Raw genomic sequence first — 27,577 nt, 5'->3', positions numbered from 1 at the left:
ATTTGTGTATGAATAATACTTAGATGAGTGAGGACACATTTTAAACTAATTGTGGCAAAAATAATTTTCCCAAGGCATTCTTATTGAAGAATATCTACTATGCTTTTCCCACACCCTTCCTTGTATTTTTAGTCAACCTTCTTTTTCTGAAGTTTTTAGTTCAAGTACTATTTGTTTTCATGAAATCTTCTCAATCACTGCAGCCATATCTGTTTATCTCTCCAGAGAACTGTTCCTACCTCTTTCATGTTTGTACTCTCCATGACTGGGCACACTGGGTGTTCTTAATTATATTTCATAATAATTACATCAATACTCAAGAAAGGAAAAAGTAATCAAGAATGTTGCATTCAGAAGAGGGACATTATTAAGCCAAGAGTATAGAAACTTTCAAAGAAATCCAATTAAACAACATTTATTCAGATTCTATTCATAAACACAGCATAGAGATTCTTGATTAAAATAGATATATGGATTGGATTATAAAATATTGCATGGATATGAAAAGCAACAGTTAAATAGAAGGTTTGTGCCATCCCAGGGGCTGTGATTTTTTTTTTTTTTTTTTTTGTTCCACTAGATTGTGAGTCATTTGGAGTGAGGAGAAAGAGCTCATAAGTCAAGTGGAGAGCCTCATTCATCCTGGATATTTTATAGGACCTTCGGCACCTCTGCTCCATTTATTTTCACTCCTTCCAGTAAGAGATATAGTCTCTTAGGTTTGGGTAAATGATATGACCTCATTTCTTAGAATCTTCTGCCTTGAATCACCGTCTTTTATTGTCACTGGGTCAGTTCTAGAGGATTCATGGAGGCTATGCTCCAATAATCTGTATTGGATGTTGGACTCACAAAACCTGGTCCTGAGTTTCAGATCCACAACTACTAGCTTAGTGACTTAAATTAGTTAAATTTTCTTAGCTTAAGTTACTCTCCTTTAAAAGTCTAATAATATATACCTCATAAAGGTAAGTGAGAGGATAAAAGTATATATATTTTTAAAGTTGTTTTCTTAAGTAAATTGAAAAATAAGGTATTTGTGTAGTTTAACCTAACTGTCTTTAAATCTGATAGAGCCCATTCTCATGACTTTAGACCTAGCCACCACAATACTTCAGCCACCAATTGGGCTCTAGCTTCAGGATGACTGTTCTTGTCCTTCTGCCTGGAGGGCTCTTGTCTGATGTATTCATGTAGCTGCCTCTCCCACTGCCTGAGGGACTGTGCTGATATTTCCTCACTATCCTACAGTACTCCCTAATCTTTTACTATTCCCTCTATGATACTTTATTTTTCTTCATAGCATTTGTCATTGTCCATCTCTATCTCAATAAAATTTATGTTTTTAAATGTTTATTTTATTTATTTGAGAGAGAGAGAGAGAGAGAGAGAGAGAGAAGCAGACTCCCCACTGAGCAGGGAGCCTTTCTTGGGGCTCGATCCCAAGACCCTGAGATTATGACCTGAACTGAAGGCAGATGCCTAACTGACTAGCCACCCAGGTGACCCATCTCAAAAACTTTATATTCCTTGATAGTAGGGACCGTATTTATTACTTTACCTCTGGTACCTAAAATAATGTCTGATATATATAGGCCTTCAAGAAGAAATATATGTTGAATAAATAAGTACATGAATGTATCCTAATGTATTAATGAAGGCTATAAGCTTTATGAAGTATGACTTTGTGTAGCTTTACAAATTTTTGATTTATAATTCTGAAGACAAGTTTAATAACATCTTCTAAGCCTCAAGTTACTTTTCCATATAATCTAACCTTACCCCTAAGGTTGTCCTGAGATGACCCGTGGTTGTTTCGCCTAATACAATTGTTTATGCTTCAGCCAGAGTAGTATCCTCAAAATGGAAATAGAATTAAGTCACTGTTTAAAAAAATACTTTAATTACTTGCTTAAGATAAAGCACATTATTGCCTTAATGACATTCTTAGGACAAAATTCAAAATCCTTAATTTGGTCTTGCCAGATTTAGAACCTGCTAGTCCTGATAGTCTTTTTTCTCAGGCCTTGAATAGTGTCATGGTCTATCTTGATTTCAGATATGCATTCACCTCCCCTCTTCTTTCCTTAGTCTATAATGTATGCTTTTGCTTAGCAAACTCCTATTCATCCTTCTGGTGCTGGTTTAAATCAAACCTTATATATGTATGTTTGCCTGTCAATCTATTCATTCTTTGTTGATAAATAGGATATTGCCAATATTCAACCAGATTTGAACTATGAAGTGGCAATTTCCTATGACTACACCTGGAATGTCCTGTTTTCTTTCTCATGTTCTAAACTCTACAAGGAGAGAATCATGCTTTTATCTACTATTGTACTCTCAGAGCTAAGCACAGTGCCTGAGACTTAGTAAATTTCCTATGAATATTCTTTAATGTGCTGGTAGGAATTACCATTATTGTGGAAATGGCATTTGTTGATTGTTTCACTGCCACATTAATTATTTTGTAAAACATAATCTATAATGATATGAAAATCATGAGTAATGGTAAATTATTTAGAGGAGGGAAAGATCAAGAAGGAGAAAAATGAGGAGGAACTCAAGGAAGAAAGGAGGACAAATTGGAGAAAGGACACTGCAAGAACTGAGACAAGAATAAAAATGAGGGGAAGAGGGAAGGAGTAAAAGGAAGAGGAAAAGAGAGGGACATAGCATTTTCACCTTATAGTATAACTTGGATACCTTCAGGTCTACCAGTGAAGCAATAAGAGGATTTTATTGTCAGTGATTTAGACAATCATCTAGTGCCATTGCATTTTCAATATGTATGTTTATTCTTTTAGCCACTTTTTCTTGGTTCCAGTTTTAATCACTTAGCTTGAAGTTTACTGATCATAACAAACTTCTTTTTCAAGCACCTTTTATTTTCATGAATTTATCCTTATTTCATTTGTAATTCTAATTCTATATGGTTTATTTCTGCTTTATTACTTCACACATTTTTTCCTGTTGCTCCTATTACCCATTTCTCTTGATTTTATTTTCTTATTAGTCATGCTGTTTTTATTTCAAAAGCTATTTCTTATCTGCTAATTTTGAAGATTTGGCTTATAAATTATTGATATGTGACTTTTATACAAATCTCTATGTCTCATCCACAATTGTCTCAAGACAACTATCAATTAAGTAAATAAGGCAGATTGTTCCTTATGCAAAAAAAAGATGGTGTCAAATATTAATGACCATATCACAAGGAAGCAAAAAATATATATTGCTGTTCTCAGAAGTATCATAAAAGAGTCAGAGAAGCCCTGCGAAGTAATTATATTTCATGATTATTATCAGAAATTATAGCAGTTCCTGTGAAGAAAATTTTAAGGTTGATTATTCAATAAGATAAATTTTAAAAAGATTATTTCAAATTATTTTGAAAAAGCTATAAAGAATGTAATTAGTACATAATTATATATGGCATTGTTAAAGATCGACAGAGGATTTTGTATTTTGTTTTGTTTTGCATATAGGAGGAATAAATATCCCTTATGTTGGAATTCATCAACTTCTATTAAGAGAGTCTTTGGAGCTAACAAAGAAGATAGAAATCAGAATGATAGTGACTGGGGATAGGTCTTACCATCCAGATCATTCTCGGGAGTCTCTGCTGTGTACCAGTTGGAAGGTGGTCCAGTGCCATTAACTGTCATGGCTGACACTTGGAAGCTGTACTGACTTCCTTTCTCCAGTCCTACGAGAGAATTTTCCATAATGGAAAAAAAAAGTTACAGATTAACAAGTATTTCTAGCTGGGTTTCAAAAATTTTAGTAAAATTTTAACAACAGTAGGCATACTTTACGTGGATTGTGATTGTTGTGGTAATTATTATTTTGGCCAAAAGGGCAGAAATATTACAGCAAGAAATCAAATGATTTTCCATATATTCTCATTTATTTTTTCTAGTTTATAAAATTGTATCCCTGAAAATAGCTTCTGGGCAGATGAAGAATATAAAATACAAACGATGAAGAAATAATCCAAAATAGCAAGGATCATTTTTTTTTCACAGTTTAGAAGAGGCCTGCCTATAAATCAAGAATAATCATTCTAAAAATTTATGTATCCATCATTTATTAAAGGTCAGTGATTATGTTTTCTTTGGGCCAAGAAAGAAGAATCCAAAGCCACTGCACGTAAGCAGAAAGTACTGGGCCTTTCATGTCTCAAAACCATTGCAAAGCATACTTTCTTTTGCATCACCTTCCATGCTAGAATAATGATGAAAGTCTATCTCCATGGTAACTTGGATATAACAATACTGTACATAGTGATGACTTCAGGACTTAGTTTAGAGACCACAGAGAACACAGGTTGATGAGAAATGGCCCACATATCACTAGTGTGATATGTGTAAATTTTTATATAAATATATTCCTTTTAGCTAAATCTCAAAGCAGTTCATTACCACGACAAATTATTATAAGACAAATGACAGTTGCTAAAAAAAACGTGATTTTTTTGAGACACTGAGGACTTGGCTTAAACTGACAAGTCCTTAAACCTCAAGGAGTTGAACAACCCTAATAAAGTTAAAAACGTATTCTTTCTTTATTTTTTCTATTAATCTAAAATGGCACAAATAATTTGGTAATGAGAGAAATTCATAAAGAAAATGAAGTATTGGAGAAATGATGCTTATCATGTACAAAGTTAAGTATTTGTAGATTTCTGCAGAGGCAGATGAGTAAATCTTGGTCCTGAGGGGAATTCTAACTTATTATTAATTGGAGATAAGGTTTTAAGTAATGGTTAGAATGGACTCGTTAATGTCCAGGGCAGTTACGTTCAATACATTGTACTATTAGAGAAGACAATTGATCAACTCACCCACACAATAGTATCGATGACACAAAATGCTATCTTCTTAAGAGGCTTCTAATTTTGTAAGATAAACTAGAAACCCCATGAAGACATAGACTGAGAATGGTTAGTATTGCTATTGTTTTTATTATTACTGGTGCTTTATTTGTACGTCCATAGATCCCACTACACTGCCTGACACATGGAAGGCACACATGCAAAGCAGCTGTTGAAAGATCCACTAAAACATTGTTTAACACACATGAAAACATGAGGTCAAAATACAATAGCCAACATCATCCGGTAGGCAGTGAATGAATGCTTTTGAACACAAGGCCTTTGTCATGGCTCAATAGGCTTGTGCTCACTTTGATTTATCCCTTAGTTCACATGACATTGATCTGAATTTGTTAACATCTTGCACCCTTTCCTAGGCACCATTGTTGATTACTGAGGCAGAGGGATTATAGAGGTCTTTCAGGAAATTAAAAATAATAGGGAGAGAATTCTGGGAAGAAATGTTTACCTAATCATTGTAACTCATGACTTTGATAGTTTTAGGCCATCAACAATAAATTATTTTGTAGTAAGTAGAAATTTAACTTCATTTTTCTTTGAAATGGATTGACAGTTGTGTTAATGTCATCTCTAACAGTGATTAGGGATACCAGTGGTGTTGGTCAGTTTCATGTGTCAACCTGGCTAGTCTAAAGTTCCTACTTTTCAATCAAAGACTACTCTAGGTGTTGCTGGGAAGGTATTTTATAGATGTGACAACTCACATAGTCACATCTATAGTTCATATTTAGTTGATTTTAAGTAAGGGATATTAGATAATCAGGGGTGGGGTGGGATGGGGTGGTGAGCCAGATCAACCTGGTGAAAGGTCTTAAGAGCAGAAGTAAGAATTCTCTGAAGAAGACATTTCACCTGCAGACAGCAACTTCAGCTCAAGAGAGTTTTGACCTGCCTTTCCTAATAGCCTGTGATGTAGATTTTGGAATCGCCTAGCCAGCCATCATGATCAATTAAGCCAATTTCTTGTAATAAAAGTTTTAGTACACATCCCCACAGGTTCTGTTTCTCTGGTTGAACCATGACTGACATACCATCTTATCACATGTAATATTTGACATATTAGTAGAAATCTTTTTGAATGTTCTATATTCTGTTCCACCTACTGGACTTAAAATCAAGTAACATTTTGTGTGCAGAATCTATCAACTTTTAGTAGGACTTTATTAAAACATCTCACTAGAAAGTAGATATGAGTAGTAAAAATATCTCACTAGAAAGAACTATTTCTCCTTATAATTTTGCCCAGTGTATCTTTACATATACTGTGTTGAAGATCTGTTAGTATCACAAATTCAGTTATGAGTAAAACAAAAACCTACTAATAGTTTGGAGTGAAATTATGAGGCTTTCAGAGACCAAGCATTAAGAATTCCCCCAAATGAGTCTTGCCTGACCAGCCTAACCTCCTGATCAGAATATCCTTTCCAACCAGGGAAGAAGAGCTGTTATCATCCTCTCTGATACCTATAGTGAAGGCTTAACATACTGTATATGTAGTCACTCTGAAACCCTGCCAAATTTCCTTGAACTATATTATATTTTAGCTTAAATTTTTTTATTTTGCATTTTATCCTAGACTATAAAATCTCTCTCCCGGGATCCCTGGGTGGCGCAACGGTTTGGCGCCTTCCTTTGGCCCAGGGCGCGATCCTGGAGACCCAGGATCGAATCCCACATCGGGCTCCCGGTGCATGGAGCCTGCTTCTCCTCCCTCTGCCTGTGTCTCTGCCTCTCTCTCTCTCTGTGACTATCATAAATAAAATAAAATTCTTAAAAAAAAAAAGATTTAAAAAAATAATAAAAAAATAAAATCTCTCTCCCTAGAAACACCTTGAAATTCTAGATTATAAAATATTTAAATATATACATATAATCCCAATATTAAAAGAGATCTTCATTAATGTTTATTCAAATAATATTATTTAGATGCACGTCTAACAAAGTGATCCTGTAAATAGAGCAGGAATACCTTTGGAATGAGAAATTCACCAAGGGAGGACACTTACTCAAGGGTTTTTCCTTGCTAGAAAAGTGCCTTCGATTGTACTGAATCTGCTTTACTCTAGTATTGTCTACTGATAAACCCTAGTTTTATACAGTAGGGATAAAAGAAAACTGAATTCCTCTTGTAAAATGTATTTACCCAAATCTTCTGATTCTACATTCTGTCTTCTTAAACCTTTACCAACAGAATTAAACCTGAGACTCTCTTCACTGTCCAAATAAGTGTAGGATGCAGGATGAGTAGAACCAGACATGTGGCTTTCCAGAGAGGCCCTCTGTATATTGCCTTCACAATTCTAGGTTGCATATGTTCCTACTTCTTTGTTGTGAGAGGTACTTCCCTGGCAAGTTTGAGATGTACTGAAAGCTCTTTTAATCTCAATTTCCCATAAAGGAATTAGGTATAATAGCTGTTTTTTCCATCTTAGAATGTTCTTCTGAGAATCAAATGACAAACTGCTTTTAAAGCAGTTTACAGAATTAATAAGCATTTAATAGATATAAAGGCAATATTTGCAAATTATTTTCGGATTTGATTTTCACATACTTTATGATTTTGCCACAGAATACATTATCACTCCCAGTCTAGAGATAAGGATAATAAGGTTCAGAGAAATTAAGCAAGGTTACCATGTGGAGCTTTAATCACAACCTGTACTGCTCTTGGGTGAAGACTCTTGGTTTCATCCTATCTCCTGCTGGGGCTCCAGAGACATTCTCTTCAGAAACCTGCCTGGCCAAGGCTGTCAGTAGTAAACATAAAGCCCTGTACAAATATGCAAGGAATTTCTGTCTAAAATGATTGCATAAAGAACTGAAAAATGAAGAGGTGGCAGGAAAGAATTGATTCTATAACTTGGCAATGAATTGAATTAAAAGTTTCCATAAAACTTCAAGTTCGGGGTATTGTTGAGTTTTTCTCTCACTTAGAAAAAATATGTTGCCATTTGAAAGAAGAGGTATCTTCAAAATTATAACAACAATCACCGTGAACAAGCAATTTTTTGAGCCTCAAACCTGATAGCTGATACCTAAAGATCTTTTAAAATCTATCCATCTATTCATTCATTGTTCATTCATTCATTCACTTAAGGTGGGGTAGAGGGAAGTCTGTCCGGAATCAAAAGCTTTTTTGTGTATGTATTTCTAAAAGTTGTTATCTGGGATGTATTTCCTATGTTGGGCCAGGAGAAAATTTAAATAGCATTTTTTAAATAAATAGGTAGGAAAGCTTTGATTTAATTTCTTCTAAAGCTATGCAGCTACTTTAGCTGCAAAGCTAATATTCAATTCTTATTATCCAACAGATACCTTTTTTCATTGTGCATTATTCCACTTTCTTTGTTCCACTTTGTGTACCCCTTTTATACACAGAAAATCATGCATTCATTGTCTGTGGTCAGCCACACATTACCTACAGATTAAGAACTAGTAGTATAGGTTTTCAATTCAGGCAGGATTAGTCTTACTCTACTGCTCATTAGATATGTGGCCTTGTAAAGTTTGCTTATCCTCCCTCTTTGCCTAAGTATTCTCATCAATAAAACGGGAATATATACATAAAAATTGTTACAATGACTAAATTAAAAAAGATGTATATAATGTGTTTTTTTTTCTAACAGAGCTTTGTCAGCTTTGTTGGAGATATTTAATGTATACATTTTGATGAGTTTGGACATATGCACATATCATGAGACCATCACCACAATTGAGGTAATAAACATATCCACCACTTCCAAAAGATTTCTCATGTCTTCTCTCTCTCTCTTTCTCTCTTTTTAAATGGTAGTAACACACAGCATGAGAGCTATTTAACAATTTTTAAGTGCACAATATACTATTGTTAACTACAAGGGGCTGTATTGTATAGCAGATCTCTAGAATTTATTCACTTTGTAAAACTGTCACTTTACACCCATTGAACAAGGCCCCATTTCACCCTCCCCTTCTCCTCCGGCAACCACCATTCTATGCTCCGCTTTCATGAGTTTGACTTATTTTAGAGCTCATACAAAGGAATCATGCAGTATTTGTCCTTGTGGCCGACTTGTTTCACTAAGCACATCTTTCAGGTCTATCTATGTTGTTGCAAATGGCAGGATTTCCTTATTTTCTTAAGGCTGAATAACATCCTATTGTGTGTCTATATATACCAAATTTTCTTTATCTATTTGTCTGTCAATGGACATTTGAATTGTTTGCCTATCTTGGCTGTTGTGAATAAAACTACAATGAACATGTGAATGCAAATATCTCTTCTAGATCCTGATTTTAATTCTATTGGATATGTTCCCCAGTGTGGGATAGCTGGATCATATGGAAGTTCAATTTTTATATTTTTTTGAATAAACTCCATATGTTTTCAGCATTATGTCTATTGTCACAGTTCTTGTTGGTGTTATTATTGTTGTAAATGTTAAAATTATTTTTAATACCAATGATCTTTTACAGATTCATAGGAGAGCCAGAGTCATTCATAATAGAGTGGGGTAAAGATGACAATATTGTTTTATTTATTTTATTGTTATATATATATATATATATATATATACTCCTTGCACTACTATATATATATATATATATATATCTAGGACCTGAAGTGCCTACAATCTAGTTGGTAGATCTTAGCAATGTCGCTCTTCAGATCTCAGTTACCTCTTCTGAAAAACAGAAGGGCTGTGCATGAGATGAATGATGTGTTTCCTATTCTGTTCTCCAGGGACCTATAGTTCAATCCCTATAGTATATGGGGGTGGGCATGTGCCTGTATACATATTTGTGCATGTGTGTTTCCTAGTTGTTTCCAAGTATAATTTTATTGAAAAAAAAGTATCGTGTAATAACAATGCTTTTTTAGTTGTGAAAAAATATATTGTTGAAAGCAGATTGTCTTCCGCCTGTTTCTATTCCCAATAATAAGTGCCTTCAAGTGCTGTAATTCTGTTCTATTTCTAATTTTATAGGACTTATGGTAAGAGATGGTATGTTATTCAAAGAGTATCATTTTCCTTTATTCCCCTAATGTTAACCTTGTTATAAAATTCTATGCTATTGTTTCATTTTTCAGTCCGTAAAATACCAATGTGTGTTTATCATTATGTTTATTCTATATTGGCCGTGAAACATAAGAAAACTCTTAAGTTCAATTCAAAACAACCTTCTCTGAAGAGCCCTCAAAAATTAAAAACAACATTTTAAAATTTAGTTGACATGGGATCCCACAATGAAACTGATGGCAGTGATTTAAAATCCTTGTTATAACTGTGAATTACTTTGTTATTGCAGATGCCTTATTATCCTAGTAAAAAATACACACAACAAAAAACACCTGTCTAACAGACAGAGGATTGTAAAAAAATGTTTGAGTCTCTACACCTGAATATTTATATCACTCAAATGAAGCATTCAAGCATTTCCAATTTTCTAACAGACAAATCAATATATCCATGTATCTTAAAAGTATTGGAAACATGGGGTCAAATCCTGTACCTTTTAAAGTACTTCAGATTCCTGGAGAAAATCAATTACTTCTGCAAACTAAAAATTGCATAAATTACTAAACATGTCCTGGGGACAAGTCAAACCTACAGTCAACCTACCAGTGTGCAGTACTTTCTGGCTCCTTGATGCTTTGTTGCACTGGAGACATTCCCATAACATGTAAAAATGCAACAGGCATTACCGAAGTTGGGTCACACATCAGGGGAGAGAAAGGCAGAGGCTCTGCAAAACTCGTTTTTAATGTTTTAAGGATATGAGACTATTCTCTGGAGACTTTTATTTCTTCATTTCAAATTAAAAATGGAGTCTGTGTGACTTTGTTTTACAATAAATATCAGGCAAACTTACAAATATAACTGCCTAGATTGTTTATCTTCCCAAATTCACTTTATAATTATTGAAATGAAGAAGGAACAATATGAATGAAGGATTCAAATTTGGAGTCCAGATTCGTACAAATCTATAAAGGTGGAATGGGCATTTGTGAGCTATTCCAATAACAAGCTAATAATTCATCCTATTTCTTTGCTTTTGGCCGGAATAGAATTAAACCAGGGTGGTAATTGATTATATCTCTTGCTGATTAGAAATTCTAATTGCCCAATATATTTTAGATGACTAAAACTATAGGACTAAAATATTTATTTTTGAATAAATTTTATTAGAGGATAGAATTAAAAATTTGTGTCCTCTAGAGGAAAAGTAAAAGGAGTCTGTAGTGAGTTGAACAGTGTCCCCCTCAAAATTCATGTATACCTGGAACTTTAGAATGTGACCTTACTTGGAAATAAGATCTTTATAATCAGTTAAGGATCTTGAGATGAAACCATTCTGGATTTAGAAGGAGTTACATCCAGTGACTGGTGTCCTTATGCAGAGATAAGAGAGGCATATCTACAAGCCAAGGAATGTCAAGGATTGCCAACAACAACCAGAGGTTAGGAGAAAAACACTGATGAGTTTTCTCTCAGAAACTCCAGAAGGAACCCACCCTGTTGACACCTTTATTTCAGACTTTTGGCTTTTTAAAAAAAAAAATGATTTTACTTCCTGTAGAGAGAAGATCCTGAAAGTTTGTATATGTAGGGAGCCAGAATCTTGGTTTGATAATACTAAGCTGAATGTATTAAATTCCAGTTGCCAAAAATAAATACTAAACAGTTCATATCAGCAATTTCCTTTGGCCTTGTGGCTACTATTCTTCATTTATTTTCTGGACTACTGAGTACACTGTTTAGCTGTTCAGCGGGCCAAGAATTAGTTTTAGTGGTAGGAATTTTCAATTTTGGTAACCAAAAATCATAATATGACATTAGCGTCTTTTTGTTTTTCACTGTATATAAACAATTTCAAAATACACATTTTATTGTTGTTACAAATGTAAGTAATAATCACTATCAGTATTTTGGTATATATATTCATACAAATATTTTCCTCCAGATTCATATTTTTAATTTATAAAATATGGACTCAATAATATTGATTAAAAGTTGTTATTCACTTAACAGTATGTTTTAGGTATTTAACATGTGATTTAGTATTTTTACATTATATTATTTTCAATAGATATACAGTATTTCATGATATGATTTTGACTAAAATTTTTAGGTAACTACCTACATTTGGATACTTGAATTCTTTTTTTCTTATAATCTGCTATTAAAGCAATATTGCAAGGAAATGTTTATAGTTAAAAACTGTAGAAAATATGGCTGCAGAATTAGAGTAAATTCCTAGTAGAAAACTTAGATCATACATCTATGAAGATCTCTCTCTCTCTCATTCTCTTTAATTCTCTGCCTCACACACAGGTATAACACATACCTCCACATTGCTTTCCAGAGAGATTCTAGAATCTTCTGGCTCACAGCAATATATGAGTATTCGTTTTTTCTCTCATATGCTTTCCAGAACAGGGTATCATCATCCATTTATGTCTTTATTGCTTTAATCAAAAGAAAATGCTCTCATTTTTGTTTCAATTTGCATTTCTCTACTAATGAGTTTGAACACTTTATCATGCATATTGGCTATTTATAGTTCTATAAATTGAATATCCAGTCCTTAGTTTTTCAATTGGAGCACTCATCCTTTAATTAATTATCATATAAAAAGTTTATTTTATATCTTAAATCGTTTTCATTTGAGAAGGAGGATAATTTTTAAAAAGGTTTCAGGGCTTCAAATGGCAATATCTACCAAAAAATAAGGCATGGTGCTTGCTTCAGCAGCACATATATTAAAACTGGAGTGATAGAGAAGATTAGCACAGCCCCTGTATAAGGATGACTTTCAAATTCATAAGGTATTCCACATTTTTTATGATATAGATCAAAATTTCAAGAAAGTAGATCCTGAGAGTTTTCATCACAAGGAGATTTTTTTTCCTTTTCTGTTTTATTGTATCTACATGAGATAATGGCTGCTAACTAAGCTGAAAGTGGCAATCATTTCACAATAAACGCAAGTCAAACCATTATGTTGTATACCTTAAACTTACACAGCGATACATGACAATTATACCTCAATAAAACTGGGGTGGAAAGGCTTGGATATAGTCATCCATAGAGGCTTTTCTTCTAGCCTAATATTATATCTTAAGAATTATACTAAAAACTTTTCAGCAAGGTTTTTTTTCAATCTTGGTGATTTCTTTCAAAATAAACTACATGTGGTACTAAGTATCCCCTTGAGCACATATGCCTCACCTCAACTTAAATTATTGTTATCTTCTCCCCAAATTTCATCCATAAAAAAGCCATAGTATCTCAGCTTTTCTTAAACTTTTAAAATGATGTGCTAGAGTCATAACTTCCGCTGATAGGCAACAATACCTGCCTAAGAGATTTTGTTCAGACATAAAACAAATAATGTTATTTTTGACAATCTATCTTGGAAGCATTCTCACCATCATGCTAACATTTTATAGGCATAAAAGACAGAAACAAGCAAACAAACAAACAAAAAGCAGAAGTAAAAAACCAGGTTTTGATCAAGGCTCAGAGTGTTGGTTGAACAGGTAGCTTAAAATGTATGTGTTGTGTCTGTGTGTGTGCACTATGATTTCAAATGAAGATTTACTGAATACTTGGTATAGAGAAAGGAGTAAATAAAGGGTTACTTTCTTCTTTTCTCACTTGCAGTGATACTTTATCTATGAGCTGTAAGTTCTGAGTTTCAGTTTGTATATTTCCCTGGACCCAGGTTTGCTCAACTTCACCCACCAGTTCTTATCATGAGCCACTGCTATATGCTTTGCTTCCTAAGTCCCTGGCAATAGTTCATGCTTTTCTTAGCTATAAAGCCCTCTTGAGTATTGCTGCTACCCTAGACCAAGCCACCACCACGTGAAGTACTTACTAATAACAAGGAGAGAATTCCAAATGCTCTGACTTCTCAGGTGCTGTTTGGAGGTACAGAACAGGTAACAGCCTATTGGTAATTGGTAGACTTTGATCAATGACAGGCAAGAGACGAACTGCTCAGAGTTCCTATCCAGCCATTGATTATGATACACAGCACTTCATGTACTTCATGTGGCCTCTGAGGAGATACCCCAGGAGGCCATGAAAACACCATGGCCAGCTGAATGATACACCACCATCACTGATGTTTTTTCTCCCCTGGCTCACTTTCTTTGATCCCTCACTGGTGCTTTCCAGGGCTTGCAACCCCACAGGTATTACCTTGAAAGCACACTTCAGACTCTGTTTTCTAAGAACCTGGCTGACATGAATTAAGGGTTCCAATAGTGGATTACTGGATTATTCATTTTATAAAATAAAATACATATTATCTAAATACCGCAATGAAACTGAATCCAATTGTCATAAAGAAGTTTGACTTCTTTATGAGTCCACCAATATTGCTACAAAAAGTGAATTTAATTTTATGTTTATGGAAAGTAGAATAATCAGTTTATTTCCCAATCTACCCTTTTCCACATTTTCCAACCCCTTCCTCATTGCTGGAGGTTAGGGGGAGAGGGGCCAGAGTGACTTAAACTTGGCACCATTTGATTAGATGGCTTTTTAAAGTTATTAAAGTTAAAAGTTATTTGACAAGAGGAGCTGTTGTTGGATCATCAACGCTGAGAAATTAATATGGATTTCAAAAATCTGATATATTTATTAAGAGGATGATCCAGAAGCAAAATATGTACTGAAAGCATTTTAGAGAATATCAAGTTAAAAATATAGAGGTTATTCTTGTTCAGACCAATAAATGTCACCTGTCGGGAAACAAAAAAAAAGAATGTTCCCTGGAAGTAAGAGTATATTTTATTCCCAAAGCATTTAATTCATCAAAACCTTGCAATACTACACCATGTGAACACTGACCTGTGAATAAGTACCAGAGGTTGTTGGGCTCCAGTGTTTCCATCTCACCCCTGCGGGTCGTCTTTCTGTGTCGTATTTTATAGCCAGTAATAAATCCATTTTGTGTTCCTGATGGAGGAGGCAGCCAGCTTACCTTGATACTCTGCAAAATAATACATATAAATTAAAACATTGAAGAAAGTTAGGACAACAGGATGAGGTCAAAGAAATGACCCAAGCCTAAGTACGAATAAAGTGGAGAGGCAGGAAATGCTAGTGATTACCCCATAGAAGCAAATTAAAGCCATTCTTACAATCTGGCAGTACTCCTCTTTGTGTAATTTTGACAAAAACACACAATTCATTTGATTGATTACATGCATTATTACCTCTCCTTTGTAAATACCACTAAAATGACAGTAAAATATTCTAAAGGATACAAAGCTATAAGGAAATAGAGAATAGGAGTCTAATGGATGAGGGATGTTAACAAATATTTAAGGGGTGCAATCTAAGAGAAGTGTGGTGGCTGAGGCAAAGGAGAAAGATGAAACCTAAATTACCCCTTAAGAGATATTAATGAAAAACAAGGTGATTTGCATGGCAAAGGTCAGGGAGGACTAGAAATTGTTGCTTCCAAAATACCTTTAAAGACAAAACTGAAACATGGTTCTGAAATAAAAGATGGATTGAAAGTCCTACCCACATCCAGTAAAATCACTCTACTGACCCTCAGCGACCTGGAAGTAGCTTGGAATTTTTTCCTTAAGGGATATTGAAACAGAATCCATAGATTCAGATATCAGGCACAGAAGTGAGAAGAGATGAGGGCAAGGAACTAATTTTTGACTTATGAAGTCAAAGACACCAAAGTCGTCTTCATCTGCATTCAGAGTAATGACAACCAGGTGTATATTCCTCAGGCAAAATATCAGGTAATAATTCTCTAGAGAAAATTATAAGTTTGGCCCTAGAGAAAATTATAAGTTTGGCCCTAGAGAAAACAACAGTCAGGTTTCTGATTAATCCCCCAATTATGAGGCTCCCACTTAATAACCCCCATTCATGCACTAGAATTTGCACGTTGCAATCATTTTTTAGTACGTATTTCATTTTAATGTAAACCAACAACTTAATACTACCAGACATTTCTTAAAAAGCCTTTACTATAAAAGAGGAAAAAATACCTAAGAACATAATGGCCCTTGAAAAAAACAGCACTGATGCTTAGAGCAAAGAAAGGATCCAAAAAGCTCATAACCCAGATAATCTTTTTTTTTTTAATTTTTATTTATTATTTATGATAGTCACACAGAGAGAGAGAGAGAGAGGCAGAGACACAGGCAGAGGGAGAAGCAGGCTCCATGCACCGGGAGACCGACGTGGGATTCGATCCCGGGTTTCCAGGATCGCGCCCTGGGCCAAAGGCAGGCGCCAAACCGCTGCGCCACCCAGGGATCCCTAAAAAGCTCATAACCCAGATAATCTAAGAGAAAATATTACATTCATGAAAGGAATAAAAATACAGAAAAAAATGAAAGATTCTTTTAAAATGTTATAACATTTATAATTTGGTTGACCCGTTAAATATTCAATAAATAAGTTGGAAGATAAATTAAAGAGAAATTTCCTAAAATTCAGTGGGGGTAAAAAGATGATCATAGAAAACTGGAGAGAGAAGATAAGAAAACAGAATTTTAGTCCATAATTTCCAACATCCAACTAATAAAAGGAAATAATAATTAAAAAAAAAACAGGAAAAATAGAAGGCAGAAAATTAGCAAAGAACAGATACAAAAACCCTTCTCCACCATAAAAACCTTGAAGATTTGAGACTTCAGTCTAAAAGGGATTATGGAATGTCTGACATCATGCATGAAAAAAAAAAAAAAACAACATTAAGGCACATTACTGCAAATACTACAGCCTCATGAGGGAGAGAGGATCCAAAGGCTTCCAGAATGGAAGGAAAAAAGGTCATATAAAAAATGATCGGGAATATAAAGGAAGGGAGAAGAAATGTTGGGAAATATCAGGAAGGGAGACAGAACATAAAGACTCCTAACTCGGGGAAACGAACTAGGGGTGGTGGAAGGGGGGAGGAGGGCGGGTGTTGGAGGGGAATGGGTGACGGGCACTGAGGTGGACACTTGACGGGATGAGCACTGGGTGTTTTTCTGTATGTTGGTAAATTGAACACCAATAAAAATTAATTAAAAAAAATGATCGGAAGTAAATATGGTAAGGAGTCAAATTTCTCAACAATATTCGTAGTTAGAAAACAACAGAACAGCACTTATAAAATTCTAATCTTAAAGATTTTAAACCTAGAATTCCAGGGCTATACAAACAAATTATCAAGTTTATTTTTTTAATTTTTTTTTATTCATTTATGATAGTCACAGAGAGAGAGAGAGAGGCAGAGACACAGGCAGAGGGAGAAGCAGGCTTCATGCAGGGAGCCAGACGTGGGATTCGATCCTGGGTCTCCAGGATCACGCCCTGGGCCAAAGGCAGGCGCCAAACCGCTGCGCCACCCAGGGATCCCAAATTATCAAGTTTAAAGAAAATATAACACAAGTATAAAAATAAATGCTTATATAAGTACAAGTATAGGAACTTTTCAGAAATACATGGTTTCAAAGGTATCCATCTGCATTCCCTTTATCAGGAGGCTAATGAGGTTATGCTTCAGGAAAATGAGAGTACAAACAGGGAGAAAAAGATATGAAATCCACGAAACAGAGAATCCAAAACAGAATTAAAAATATGGAATTCTCAGGAATACAGTGAAGAAAATTCTAATGTGATGTAAGATTGGGTATAAGGAGATATAGACTCAAAAGAGTACATACTGTACTATTTAATTCTATTTATATGGAATTCAAGAATAAGAAAACTAATTCATAGTAATACAACACAGACCATCAGTTTCCCATGGCAGTCGTACTGGGGGATTGATTGGCTATGTGAAGAAGGAGACTTTTTAGGGTGATGGAAACATTCTGCATCTTTATTTCATGTTTTTTTAAGATTCTATTTATTTATTCATGAGAGACACAGAGACAGAGAGGCAGAGACACAGGCAGAGGGAGAAGCAGGCTCCATGCAGGAAGCCTGATGCGGGACTTGATCCCAGGACTCCAGGATCATGCCCTGGGCCGAAGGCAGGTGCTAAACCACTGAGCCACACAGGGATCCCCTATTTCATGTTTGTTACATGAGTGGATACAATTGTCAAAATATATCATTATGGGCTTAATTGTGCCCCGGCCCCAAATTCACATGTTGAAGTTCTAATCACTGGTAGCTGAGAATTTGAGTGTATTTGGAGGTAGGGACTTTGGAGAAATTGTTAGGTTAAATGAGGTCCACTAGCATGGGACCTAATCTAACATGACTGGTGTCCTTATAAGAAAAGGAGATTTGGAGACACACACAGAAACCCTTGTGAAGACAGTGGAAGAATAGATCCATCGTAAGTCAAGGAGAGAGGACTCAGAAAAAACAACTCTGCTGATACCTTGATCTTGATCTTTCGGCCTCCAGAACCCTGAGAAACCAACTATCTGTGGTTTGCTTGGGTTTCCTCGTTGGTGGGGTTTGCTACAGCATCCCTAGTGAAATAATACATTCATAGAAATAAATACTGGAGATTTCTGCATTTCACTTTAATTAAGTACACCTTAGAGAAGAAAAAGGACTAGAATGAAAATGAAGATGAGGACAAGGAAGAGTAGAAGGAGAATAAAAGGAAGAAGATTGGGGAAGGAGAATATGAACGGAAGTATACAAGAGTGCTGAATCCTGACATAAAAATAAACCAGTAGGTGGTATCTAAAACTGGTGAATTAAAGCTAAGGAAATAAGGGACATTTACTTGAACACATTATTGAAAAACGTGATGGTAAATTCCAGAAAAGAAAGACTGATGAACATGTTAGTGGGAATAGGGTTTGGGGAGGGAAGAGTCTATTGGTTTTAGTTACAAATCTATTTGAAAAAAATAATGAACACAGAATACCTTGATGAATATTTAGATTAATTATTTTTTTTCTTTTTTTTTTTAGATTAATTATTTTTAAAGGATTTTATTTATGTGTTTGTTTTTTGTGTGTGTGAGGGGGGAGGGGCAGAGGGAGAAGGGGAAAGAGAATATCACGCCAACTCATGGGTGAGCATGGAGCCCATCGGAGGGGCTTGATCTCATGACCCTGAGATCCTGACCTGAGTTGAAATTAAGAGTTGGACACAACCGACTGAGCCACCCAAGACCCCTAAATTAATTTTTTAAATAGACATATGAAATTGTTCTTTTGAGGTGTAAGAAATAAATGACTGTCAGAAACAGGCCAGACATAAAGTCAAGGAATGGATTTCTGAGTCCCTGGCCCACAACCCCTAGAACGCTTTGATATTGTTTCAATTATGTGGAAGTATAGCAGAGGCAGGACAGTATTCTCCAGGGAGATAGAAGTCTGAGACTCTTCTAGATGACTACAAATTAGCTATTTTTTTTTAAAGATTTTATTTTTTACTCATGAGAGACACAGAGAAAGAGGCAAAGACATGGGCAGAGGGAGAAGCAGGCTCCCGGCAAGGAGCCTGATGTGGGACTGGTTCCCAGGGCCTGGGATCACGTCCTGAGCCAAAGGCAGACGCTCAACTGTTGAGCCACCCAGGTGTCCCACAAATTAGCTATTGCTCTACAAATGAGTAAGCGCCTTTATAAAAGGATTTTTAAAAAGCTGTGTAAAGTCAGTTACTTGCCCAAATATTTTAAAAATGTCAATGACATGCCAATTACAGTCAATTCTTGTGATTTGCAGGAACCATGTTCTATAATGCTGCTGCAAACACTGAATTTGTAAATATTGTAATATTGCTCCCAGGGAAAACATAGGTTTAGGTTCTTAAGAGCTTTTGTTTACATTTTTTCAACTCATCAATACATAACCTTGTTTTATGTATCTATCTGTTTAAAGATATCTAATATTGTTGTTGATACATTCACATTGAGCTCATGGCCAATAACACTATACCTCATGCCAGAATGAAGTTTATCTAACACATGGATTTTCTCCCTAAAGCACGTCACAGTCTCTTGCAATAAGTGATACTAAACAGCACATCAGCATTATGCTTGGGGAGCATATAGCAAAATCACCAACAGAAAGCAAAACTAAATAATTAAATGCCAAAAAAAAAGTGACATTTATCTGACCGCCCAAAGGACACTTGGTTACAAAACAAGAAGACAGAGTGTCTCCTTGTTCAACCTCAGCTGGGAATGTGTGCTTCTGGAAACTCAGATTGTTTCATGGTTGTGTGTGTGTGTAAATCAGCAAATGACTGGGAAGGTACTGTGGGTATTGATTTGCGGTTATAAATACATTTTAGCAGTAGGTGAATCTGTAAATACAAACTCTGGAAATAATAAGGATCAAGTGTAATTATACAACAAATACATTTTAATAATTACAGAGGAACCTCACTAGGTAGAATTAATCTCATGATTTAAGTCAGAATATATCTGAAAGAGTATGGTACTACTGAGACCATTTATCTCACCCTCATTACCCTTTAAATGTGACAGATTAAATACCACACTCAAAAATATTTGTTAACAATATTTTGTTTCCAGGAATGGTCTAAGGACCTTATATATCCATGTGAGTCATGTTTTTTACCCTCATAATGAACCTATGAGTTAAGATATATTGTTCCTTTTTTTTTGTACAAGCATATAAATTAGGACACACATGAGTAAGTACCTTGAACCTATAAGGCCACCAAGTGATAGAGGTAGGATTTGAACTGAGACTATGTGACTTTGAAGCTGGCATTCTTTACTATTTAATATTGCCTCTCATGGGAGTTCAGGAGGCTGAAAGTCTAATCCATTCAGTTATTATCCATTTAAAATATATTAACTGAATCTCTGTTGTGTAACAGATCTTTGGGACAATAGAAGCATCCAGATAAGTCATAGTATATCCATCCTGGTTGAGGAAATAGACACATAAACTGTTGACGAAAACACAAAGTGTTAAAGGTTAAAACAGAGTCTCAGAAAATACAGTGGAAATAAAATAGAGGGAGAAATTAATGCTGTTTCACATGGTCAAGAAAGACTTCAAATATGAATCAAGAAAGATTTCAAATATAAGTAGAACTTTATGGAAGGGATAGAAAAGATATGTAAGACAAAGGGAATGTCAAGATCAAGCTCAAGATTTCATGACAATGTACAGCATCTCCAAGCAAAGGTCAAGTAGTCCCTTAATGGCTAGAGCAAATGTGACATATAGGACAATGTAATGGAAAGGTAGATTGGAAAAAAGTTAAAAGTCTTTTGGAACATGCCAAGGAGACATAGGTTAGCATGCTCATTTAAGGCATGTGGCTAAAGAGACAAACTAATGAATAAAATACTAATATAATGCCCCTGGACCCCAAAGAATACATAGCCTTAAATACACATACCCTCACCACCCCTTCTCTCCATCCTCCTCCTCCCACACATATGTATGCACACATATGGACGTGTTCTTTGTTCTCAAGTGTTTTAGAAACTAATAAGGAAAATCAGCTTTGATGAACACCTTACTCCACTAGTTATCTTACTTTTATTTTTCAATGCTTTAAGGTAGCCATGACAGATTTTATTACCATTTTACAATTTTACAGAAGAGAAAATTGAGGCACAGAGTTAAATGAATGGGGATAAGTCATCTTGTACTATCCAACATTTTTGTTATCTTATGCTAAAATAATCATAGAATTTCTACTTGGCAATTCTACTTACCTAAATTCTCTAACAAAATATTCTTGAAAGGAATGAAATCTGAATTTAAATAATTGGTTTTTAATACATCCAATCAGTCTTCCCATAAGTAGCCCTTGGCAAATCAAAAAGGGTTATTTTCTAAGGACTACGAGTTTATTTTTTCAAGTCAAAAATAAATTCAAGTAGAAAACAAAATACAAATAAAAACATTAAACTTCAACCAAGAGGTAGAACCTTATGATTTCCAGTCACTACTTTGCTGTGTCTCTGTTGAGTGACCTCTTACAAGTCTTATAAATGACCCTAATCTCAATGCACATATTGAAACAAGGAGAATAATTATGCTTTAGTATGTCTACAAATGGTTGTAAATCACTTGATAAGCCCGGAGAACTAATTATACTAATGATTACATGAGCAATACTTAGTTTTTGACAGATAATAATTTTTCTTGATCATATTTGAGGATTTTCAATGATTGTATAAATTATTCCCACATAGCCAATACCTTAATATCGATGCCTAGCAGCAATTAATTAATAGAATCAGTTATACGCTCTACACACCAGGAGGCAAAGACCCTCAATGGTTATCATTCATCTTTGAACGTAATTTCATCACTTGTATTCATTTCCATAGATGGGCAGCAGCTAGGTTTATTAGCATCTTTTATGCTTTCCCATTGATTTCAAGCAAGCACCAGCAGATGGCAAAGGCTCTAATGGTCAAATTCTTTCCTTGTAGGTTCTCCTTCTGCAGATATGGCTAGTTGTCCCAAATTACGTTGTTTTGGGGAATTAATTGAAAGTATTCAGTAAATTTTTCATATTCAGTTGCAATAATATATATTATTTTCTGTACAGGACCAGTTCATTCAGGGCTCAGTAGCTCAGACTTCATTGCCCATTTCCTCACAAAGCCACCTAAAGCCCTCACTGTTATGGGAACATTCTTGTACCTAGTGTTCATGGGTAAGCCTGGTAATTATTTTCATTAAAAATACTTAAAACATGACCTTTAACATTTGAAAAATCAATTCTAATAGCTGTGACTTGACTTTTGGTTTTTTCATCACTTGAGAGGGTGAAATTAAATTCTGTTCAAGCTGTTGCCAGTGTTCTATCTTGAATCAAGAATTAATTTCACTTTATTTTTTCAGATTTGAAATAAAAGAAGAACTGCAATATTTAGCTTCCCCAGATCCTACCATCTCCTTTTTGATTATCACAAAAGTGAATTAATTTCCAAATTAGCGTGGTGGGAATGGTTAGGTTTACTGACCAAAAAGGAAAGATCTCCTTGACCATTATTTTCTAACTTTTTGAGATAACACTGTTCTATTTAGTGAGGTATCATCCTTTCCATAGACTCCATTAATTCATTTCTTTACTTTTCCTTTACTCTAGCATATGAGTAGTATGTAACAAAACAGAGAAAAAAAATTGATAAGTCCACCAGCCCAGCAAGAAGTTGCTGTGGCTGAGGTCAAAGAGGTTGATACCTGTTTTCCCTAAATTTTCCTCAGAAGCCACATTTCATAGTTTCTCTTTTTAATTTCACATATCCCACTGCACACTGACATTTTGCTTTACTCTCTAGAGTGGACTGCAGAGGAAGACAAGCCCCAGTCGAAACATATTCAGGGACTGTAGTGAAGAGGCTTCCTTTTTTTTTTTTTTTTTTTTTAAAGTGGTTTCATCTGGATGACATTCCCATAGAAGGGCACCATTTGAAAGAAGGTCCTTGCAGCAAATAAAAATGCCTTGGCCAGAACAGCAGGAATCTAAGGATCTTGAAACTTAATTGAAAATAAGTTTTGAACTCTGGCCCGTATTTCTCTTCTGTATTTCTGGTGACTTCTTGAACTTCATGTTGAAGAATGAAATATGCTCTCAGTACTCATGAAGCCCTATAGCTTTTTATTAAAGAGTGCCCATTGGCATTTTTAAAGAGTCCCTTTTTACTGTATCCCTCATCTGTCTCCTTATTTACATTACCTCTGCCACTGCCCTCAGACCTTAATTACCATTGCCCAGAATATTGCCACTGCTAACTAACTGGTCCCCCTGCCTCCAGATGTCACCAGCTCACACCAATTCAGTTACCTTTCTGCTCAATGGACCAACTAGGTTCTCTGAGTCAGTTTTCTTATCTGCAGTATAAGCAAGCGATCCTACCTCAAAGGATTGTAGTGTGGATTAAAGGAGATGATGGGATGGGAACATGCTTGGAGCTTCAAGGGAGGGAAGGAGGAAAAAGAGTGAGGCAAGAGGTCAAAAGATTAAGAGATGGATAGAGGGAGAATTAAGGCAAAAGTAAACAAGGGTCCGACGGAATCAAGCAAGGAAGACCCTGTCCTACAATGATGCTTGGAATGTGGACTTACTTGTATACTGACTCAACAATTTTTCTTCTGCACATCAGGAGCATTGAGAGAGATAAGTTACCTAATAACACCCCTTAAACTCTTTTTCTTCCATGAATATTTACTGAGCAATTTACTCTGTAGAGCGCTATTCACATTTCTTGGGGTAGTCCATAGAACTTTCTGGCATGGGTGGTAAAGAGAAGTTGGAATACAGTGGAGAATAGAGGAATGTGAAAAAGTGAAGAAATGCTATGTATATTTTAGGAGGTAGACTTGACAGGACACAATGATGGAATGTCAGGTGTAAAGAAGGAAAATTCATCAGCATTGACTCAGGTTTCTGGCGTAAGCAACTCAGTAGATGATAATGCACTTACTGGGATAAGGTTGTCTGAAAAACAATACACTTTCAGAAAAAAAAAAGTTTACTAGACCTTCCAATAGTATCAACAAAGGCTACCCATATTATTAATAATATTCTAGTTAGGACTAGGAAGGATATTTTCTAATTTTAATACTTAGAATAAGTGATACCTTAATAATATCAAACTTATATAATAACATTTAATATTTAACCTTTGATATTTATCTAAATACTTGATAAATATTTCATTGGTGCAAAAATGAACTAAATTGAATTTCAAACTGGAATAGAACTCAATTCACCAATTAAACAGTATTTTGAATTTTATTATGTGTATAATTGTGTGAATAATTTCCAAAAAGTGTTTTGCCTTTTTATAAACTTATATGCTTTATGGGACTGACAGATTATTGATTTGATAAAATGTCAATAAAATATAATGAAGTTCTATATATATTTTTCTGCAGTTATATACTATTCTTGCAGATTTGACATGTTTTCACTTCACTATCATAAATATGCAATCTCTTGTGATAAGTGAAGTCAGAAAACTGGGTAGCATACTAAAATTGGCATTCTTGAGTTCATGTAGGCAACAGTTATCCAAAATGACATAAAGCCCTGTTAGCAAATACTTTGTGTGACACATTTCCAGAGTGAGGTCTCTTAGTACCACTCAAGTCTAAGTTAAGTATTTGTGCAACAATAAAAGTGTTTACCTACAAATTGAAATATACTCAACTTTAAATAAAATTTTACATGCTAAATCCAGGCAAGAAACATTGCTTTGTTTTACTTAAAAATGATGAAATCTAGCCTGTTGTGATCTTGTTTAATGACTTTGAAATAATATGTTTTTTCAGTAGGTTAGTTTAGTTGTAAAATAGTCTTCCTTTTATCTCTGCCCTGGTGGCCCTGGATTCTCATAGACAGTGCTGGGGGGACTCCTACCTGGAGATTAAACCTACTTGATCTACTCTGGAAAAATCCTGTTCCTGGTTATGTTGTGCATTGGGACTTTTCCTCAGGTTGCTCAACTTGAAGCCATATACTGCAAATCCACTTTGATTTGGGTCTTGGTTTTAGTAACTGGGTTTCTCTGGCAGGGATGCCGACATGCGTCTTTCTCAATGTTCTTTTCGGGTGGCAATCTTCCTGGTTCTTCCAAAGCACCCAAGACTGAGTCCTCTAGGAGCTGGTGTCTCCTTTGTGAATCTCTGAGGCTGTCAGACTTTCCTGACAATAGGTGTTCACCTCTCTGAATCTAGGCATTACCTGCTTTCATACTCTGAACTGCCCAAACCTGGTTCTGATTTACCACTTGAAAGTCCTTGTCAGCCCTTTCCGACTCCACCTACCAGGTACAGCTGCTATTTACTTCTATGTCTGGATACTGTGACCAGTCTTCCTGAAGGAACATCCCTAGTCACCTTCCTTACTCGTGATTTAGGGGCACAGCCCTCCTGACACTGGGTCTGAATTCCACCCTATTCTTCCCACAGAGCTGTCTTTTTCATGGAAAATGCCATGGGCACATACAAGATTTAAAAAAAAAAAAGTGAGAAATGGCTTCTGAAATATGCTCCATTTCCTATATGTTCCATTATTATATTCCTTGATTAAAGTAAACTGGGCTAAATTTAACTTGATGCTGGGAAACTGACCTGCCACCACTTTTCTCTGTTCCTTTCATCTAATTCTGAGAGCTCAAGCTTCACAATTCCAAGGAAAAAAAGGGGAACCTAATCACTTCTCTAACCTACCTCATTTTAGTAAAATAGGGGAATTGAATCAGTAAACTAAGGTCAAATGGGTTTCCAAATCTATATTGTGATAGCATCAATCCATCACTGTCCATGGAGATGCAGGGGATCCCATGTATACTGGTAATTTGCAGCCCGATAAGTTAGTAGTTTGCATACTTTCAAAGCAATAATTAAGATGAATTTCCTGTGTAATTTAAAGATGAGGCACAAAAGTCTATCAGAAGAAAAGGGGAAGCTGAGTGTGGTCCACAGACTCTTTTCCAGTGGGATCCCTAATTCAACTCTGATCCCAACTTTGCATACCTTTTCTACACAATAAATACTAGTCATCTCTTTAAAAATGAACTCCAAATGTTTAAGTAAAGCTTAAATCCTAGGCACAGGTGGATGGAATTATCCTCGGGACTTCCTTAGTCTTATAGCTCATGCTTTAAAAATCTTGCTGGATAATCCATCTAGCATGCAGCTCTGAATTGTCATTCAGAGAAAGAGAGAATAGTATTTTGCAAATAAAAGATATTCAATAAGTATAATAAGATGGATGACAGAAAACATAATGTTCCACTCTCAGCTGTTCATTAATTTGCTAAGTGATGTTAGGAATCATTGACCTAGTTGCATCGATTGTACATCACAGGACTACTCTTTCTTTCACCTAATTGTTGAGAGAAAGAGTTTAGAAATGTAAAAACACTGCAAAATACAAAGCCCTACTCTTATTTTAATTATTTTTTTTCATTTTATAATTGATGAGTTATCAGGATTACATTGGCTTATATTATTGTGTATCAAAGACCTAAAACTACATAAATGAATGAATGATTCTTATTGAGGCAACATTATCTTCATACACACTTCATCTGACCACAACAATTAGATTACATTTCCCTGGAAAACAACTTTCTTTGCTGCTCAAAAACCATTCAGTGCAATGTGTAAAGAGGTGGTTTCTTTATGGTAGAAATGGTGCTTTCTCTGTTGATTACAGAAACCCTGTTGGGGTTGATTCTCCAGTATGCAACTATGTATGGTCTCTATAACTGGAAGAAAATGAAGAAAAAAATCTACTATTTTTTTTCTTGCTAGCCAGGCTTTCTTGGCCAACTAAATAAAATTAACCGAATATGTCTAAACCAACCAAGAAAATCACACCCCAAAACAGACTATAGTCCACACTAAAGGGAATAAAAAAAAGAAAGGTAGAATTGATATGTATCTAGCATCTTTTTTTTTTAAACTCCTAGATTTAAAATAGAATTTTTTTTTCATGTGATAATTTGCTATGCATAGCCTAGTAGCCAGGCCTGTTTTATTCTAGGTCCTAGAAACTGGGAATGTAATTTCTAGGAGGTATTCACATTTTGACAAAATTCCATTACGATAAAGCAATTTGGTTGTTCCCTGGAGTTCATGATAAAGCAATCTTACGAGTAATACATTTCAGAATTTGTCAGTACCAATAGACTTTATTCTCCAGTACCCAAGTCATTCCCTGGAAGTAAGCTGGATGTTTAGGGAGGCTCATTAACTCTTTCCGATCACTAGGTCCTTTCTCAGAGTATTCATTT

At 35.2% G+C, this 27,577-nt stretch overlaps 1 protein-coding gene and 1 non-coding gene across 5 annotated transcripts in view; one reads left to right on the top strand and one right to left on the bottom strand.

Moving 5' to 3' along the window:
* DCC (DCC netrin 1 receptor) overlaps positions 1 to 27,577 on the bottom strand; it is a 1,087,624-nt gene that overhangs the window by 176,590 nt on the left and 883,457 nt on the right. For all 4 annotated transcript variants that reach the window (XM_025997616.2, XM_072757871.1, XM_072757870.1 and 1 more), the window contains exons 13-14: positions 14,743 to 14,884; positions 3,599 to 3,709 (exon numbers count right to left, since the gene is read on the bottom strand). In XM_025997616.2, coding sequence (XP_025853401.1) covers positions 3,599 to 3,709; positions 14,743 to 14,884 — 253 coding nt within the window. The remainder of the gene's footprint in view (positions 1 to 3,598; positions 3,710 to 14,742; positions 14,885 to 27,577) is intronic.
* Positions 12,618 to 12,722, top strand: LOC112919356 (U6 spliceosomal RNA). Its single transcript, XR_003234887.1, has one exon. It is a non-coding gene; the product is annotated as a U6 spliceosomal RNA (small nuclear RNA).

The sequence above is a fragment of the Vulpes vulpes genome, chromosome 5, assembly GCF_048418805.1.
Source record: "Vulpes vulpes isolate BD-2025 chromosome 5, VulVul3, whole genome shotgun sequence".
Lineage (NCBI taxonomy): Eukaryota > Metazoa > Chordata > Mammalia > Carnivora > Canidae > Vulpes > Vulpes vulpes.
Note: the sequence above shows the minus strand (reverse complement) of the source record. Positions and strands in the feature narration are given on the sequence as shown.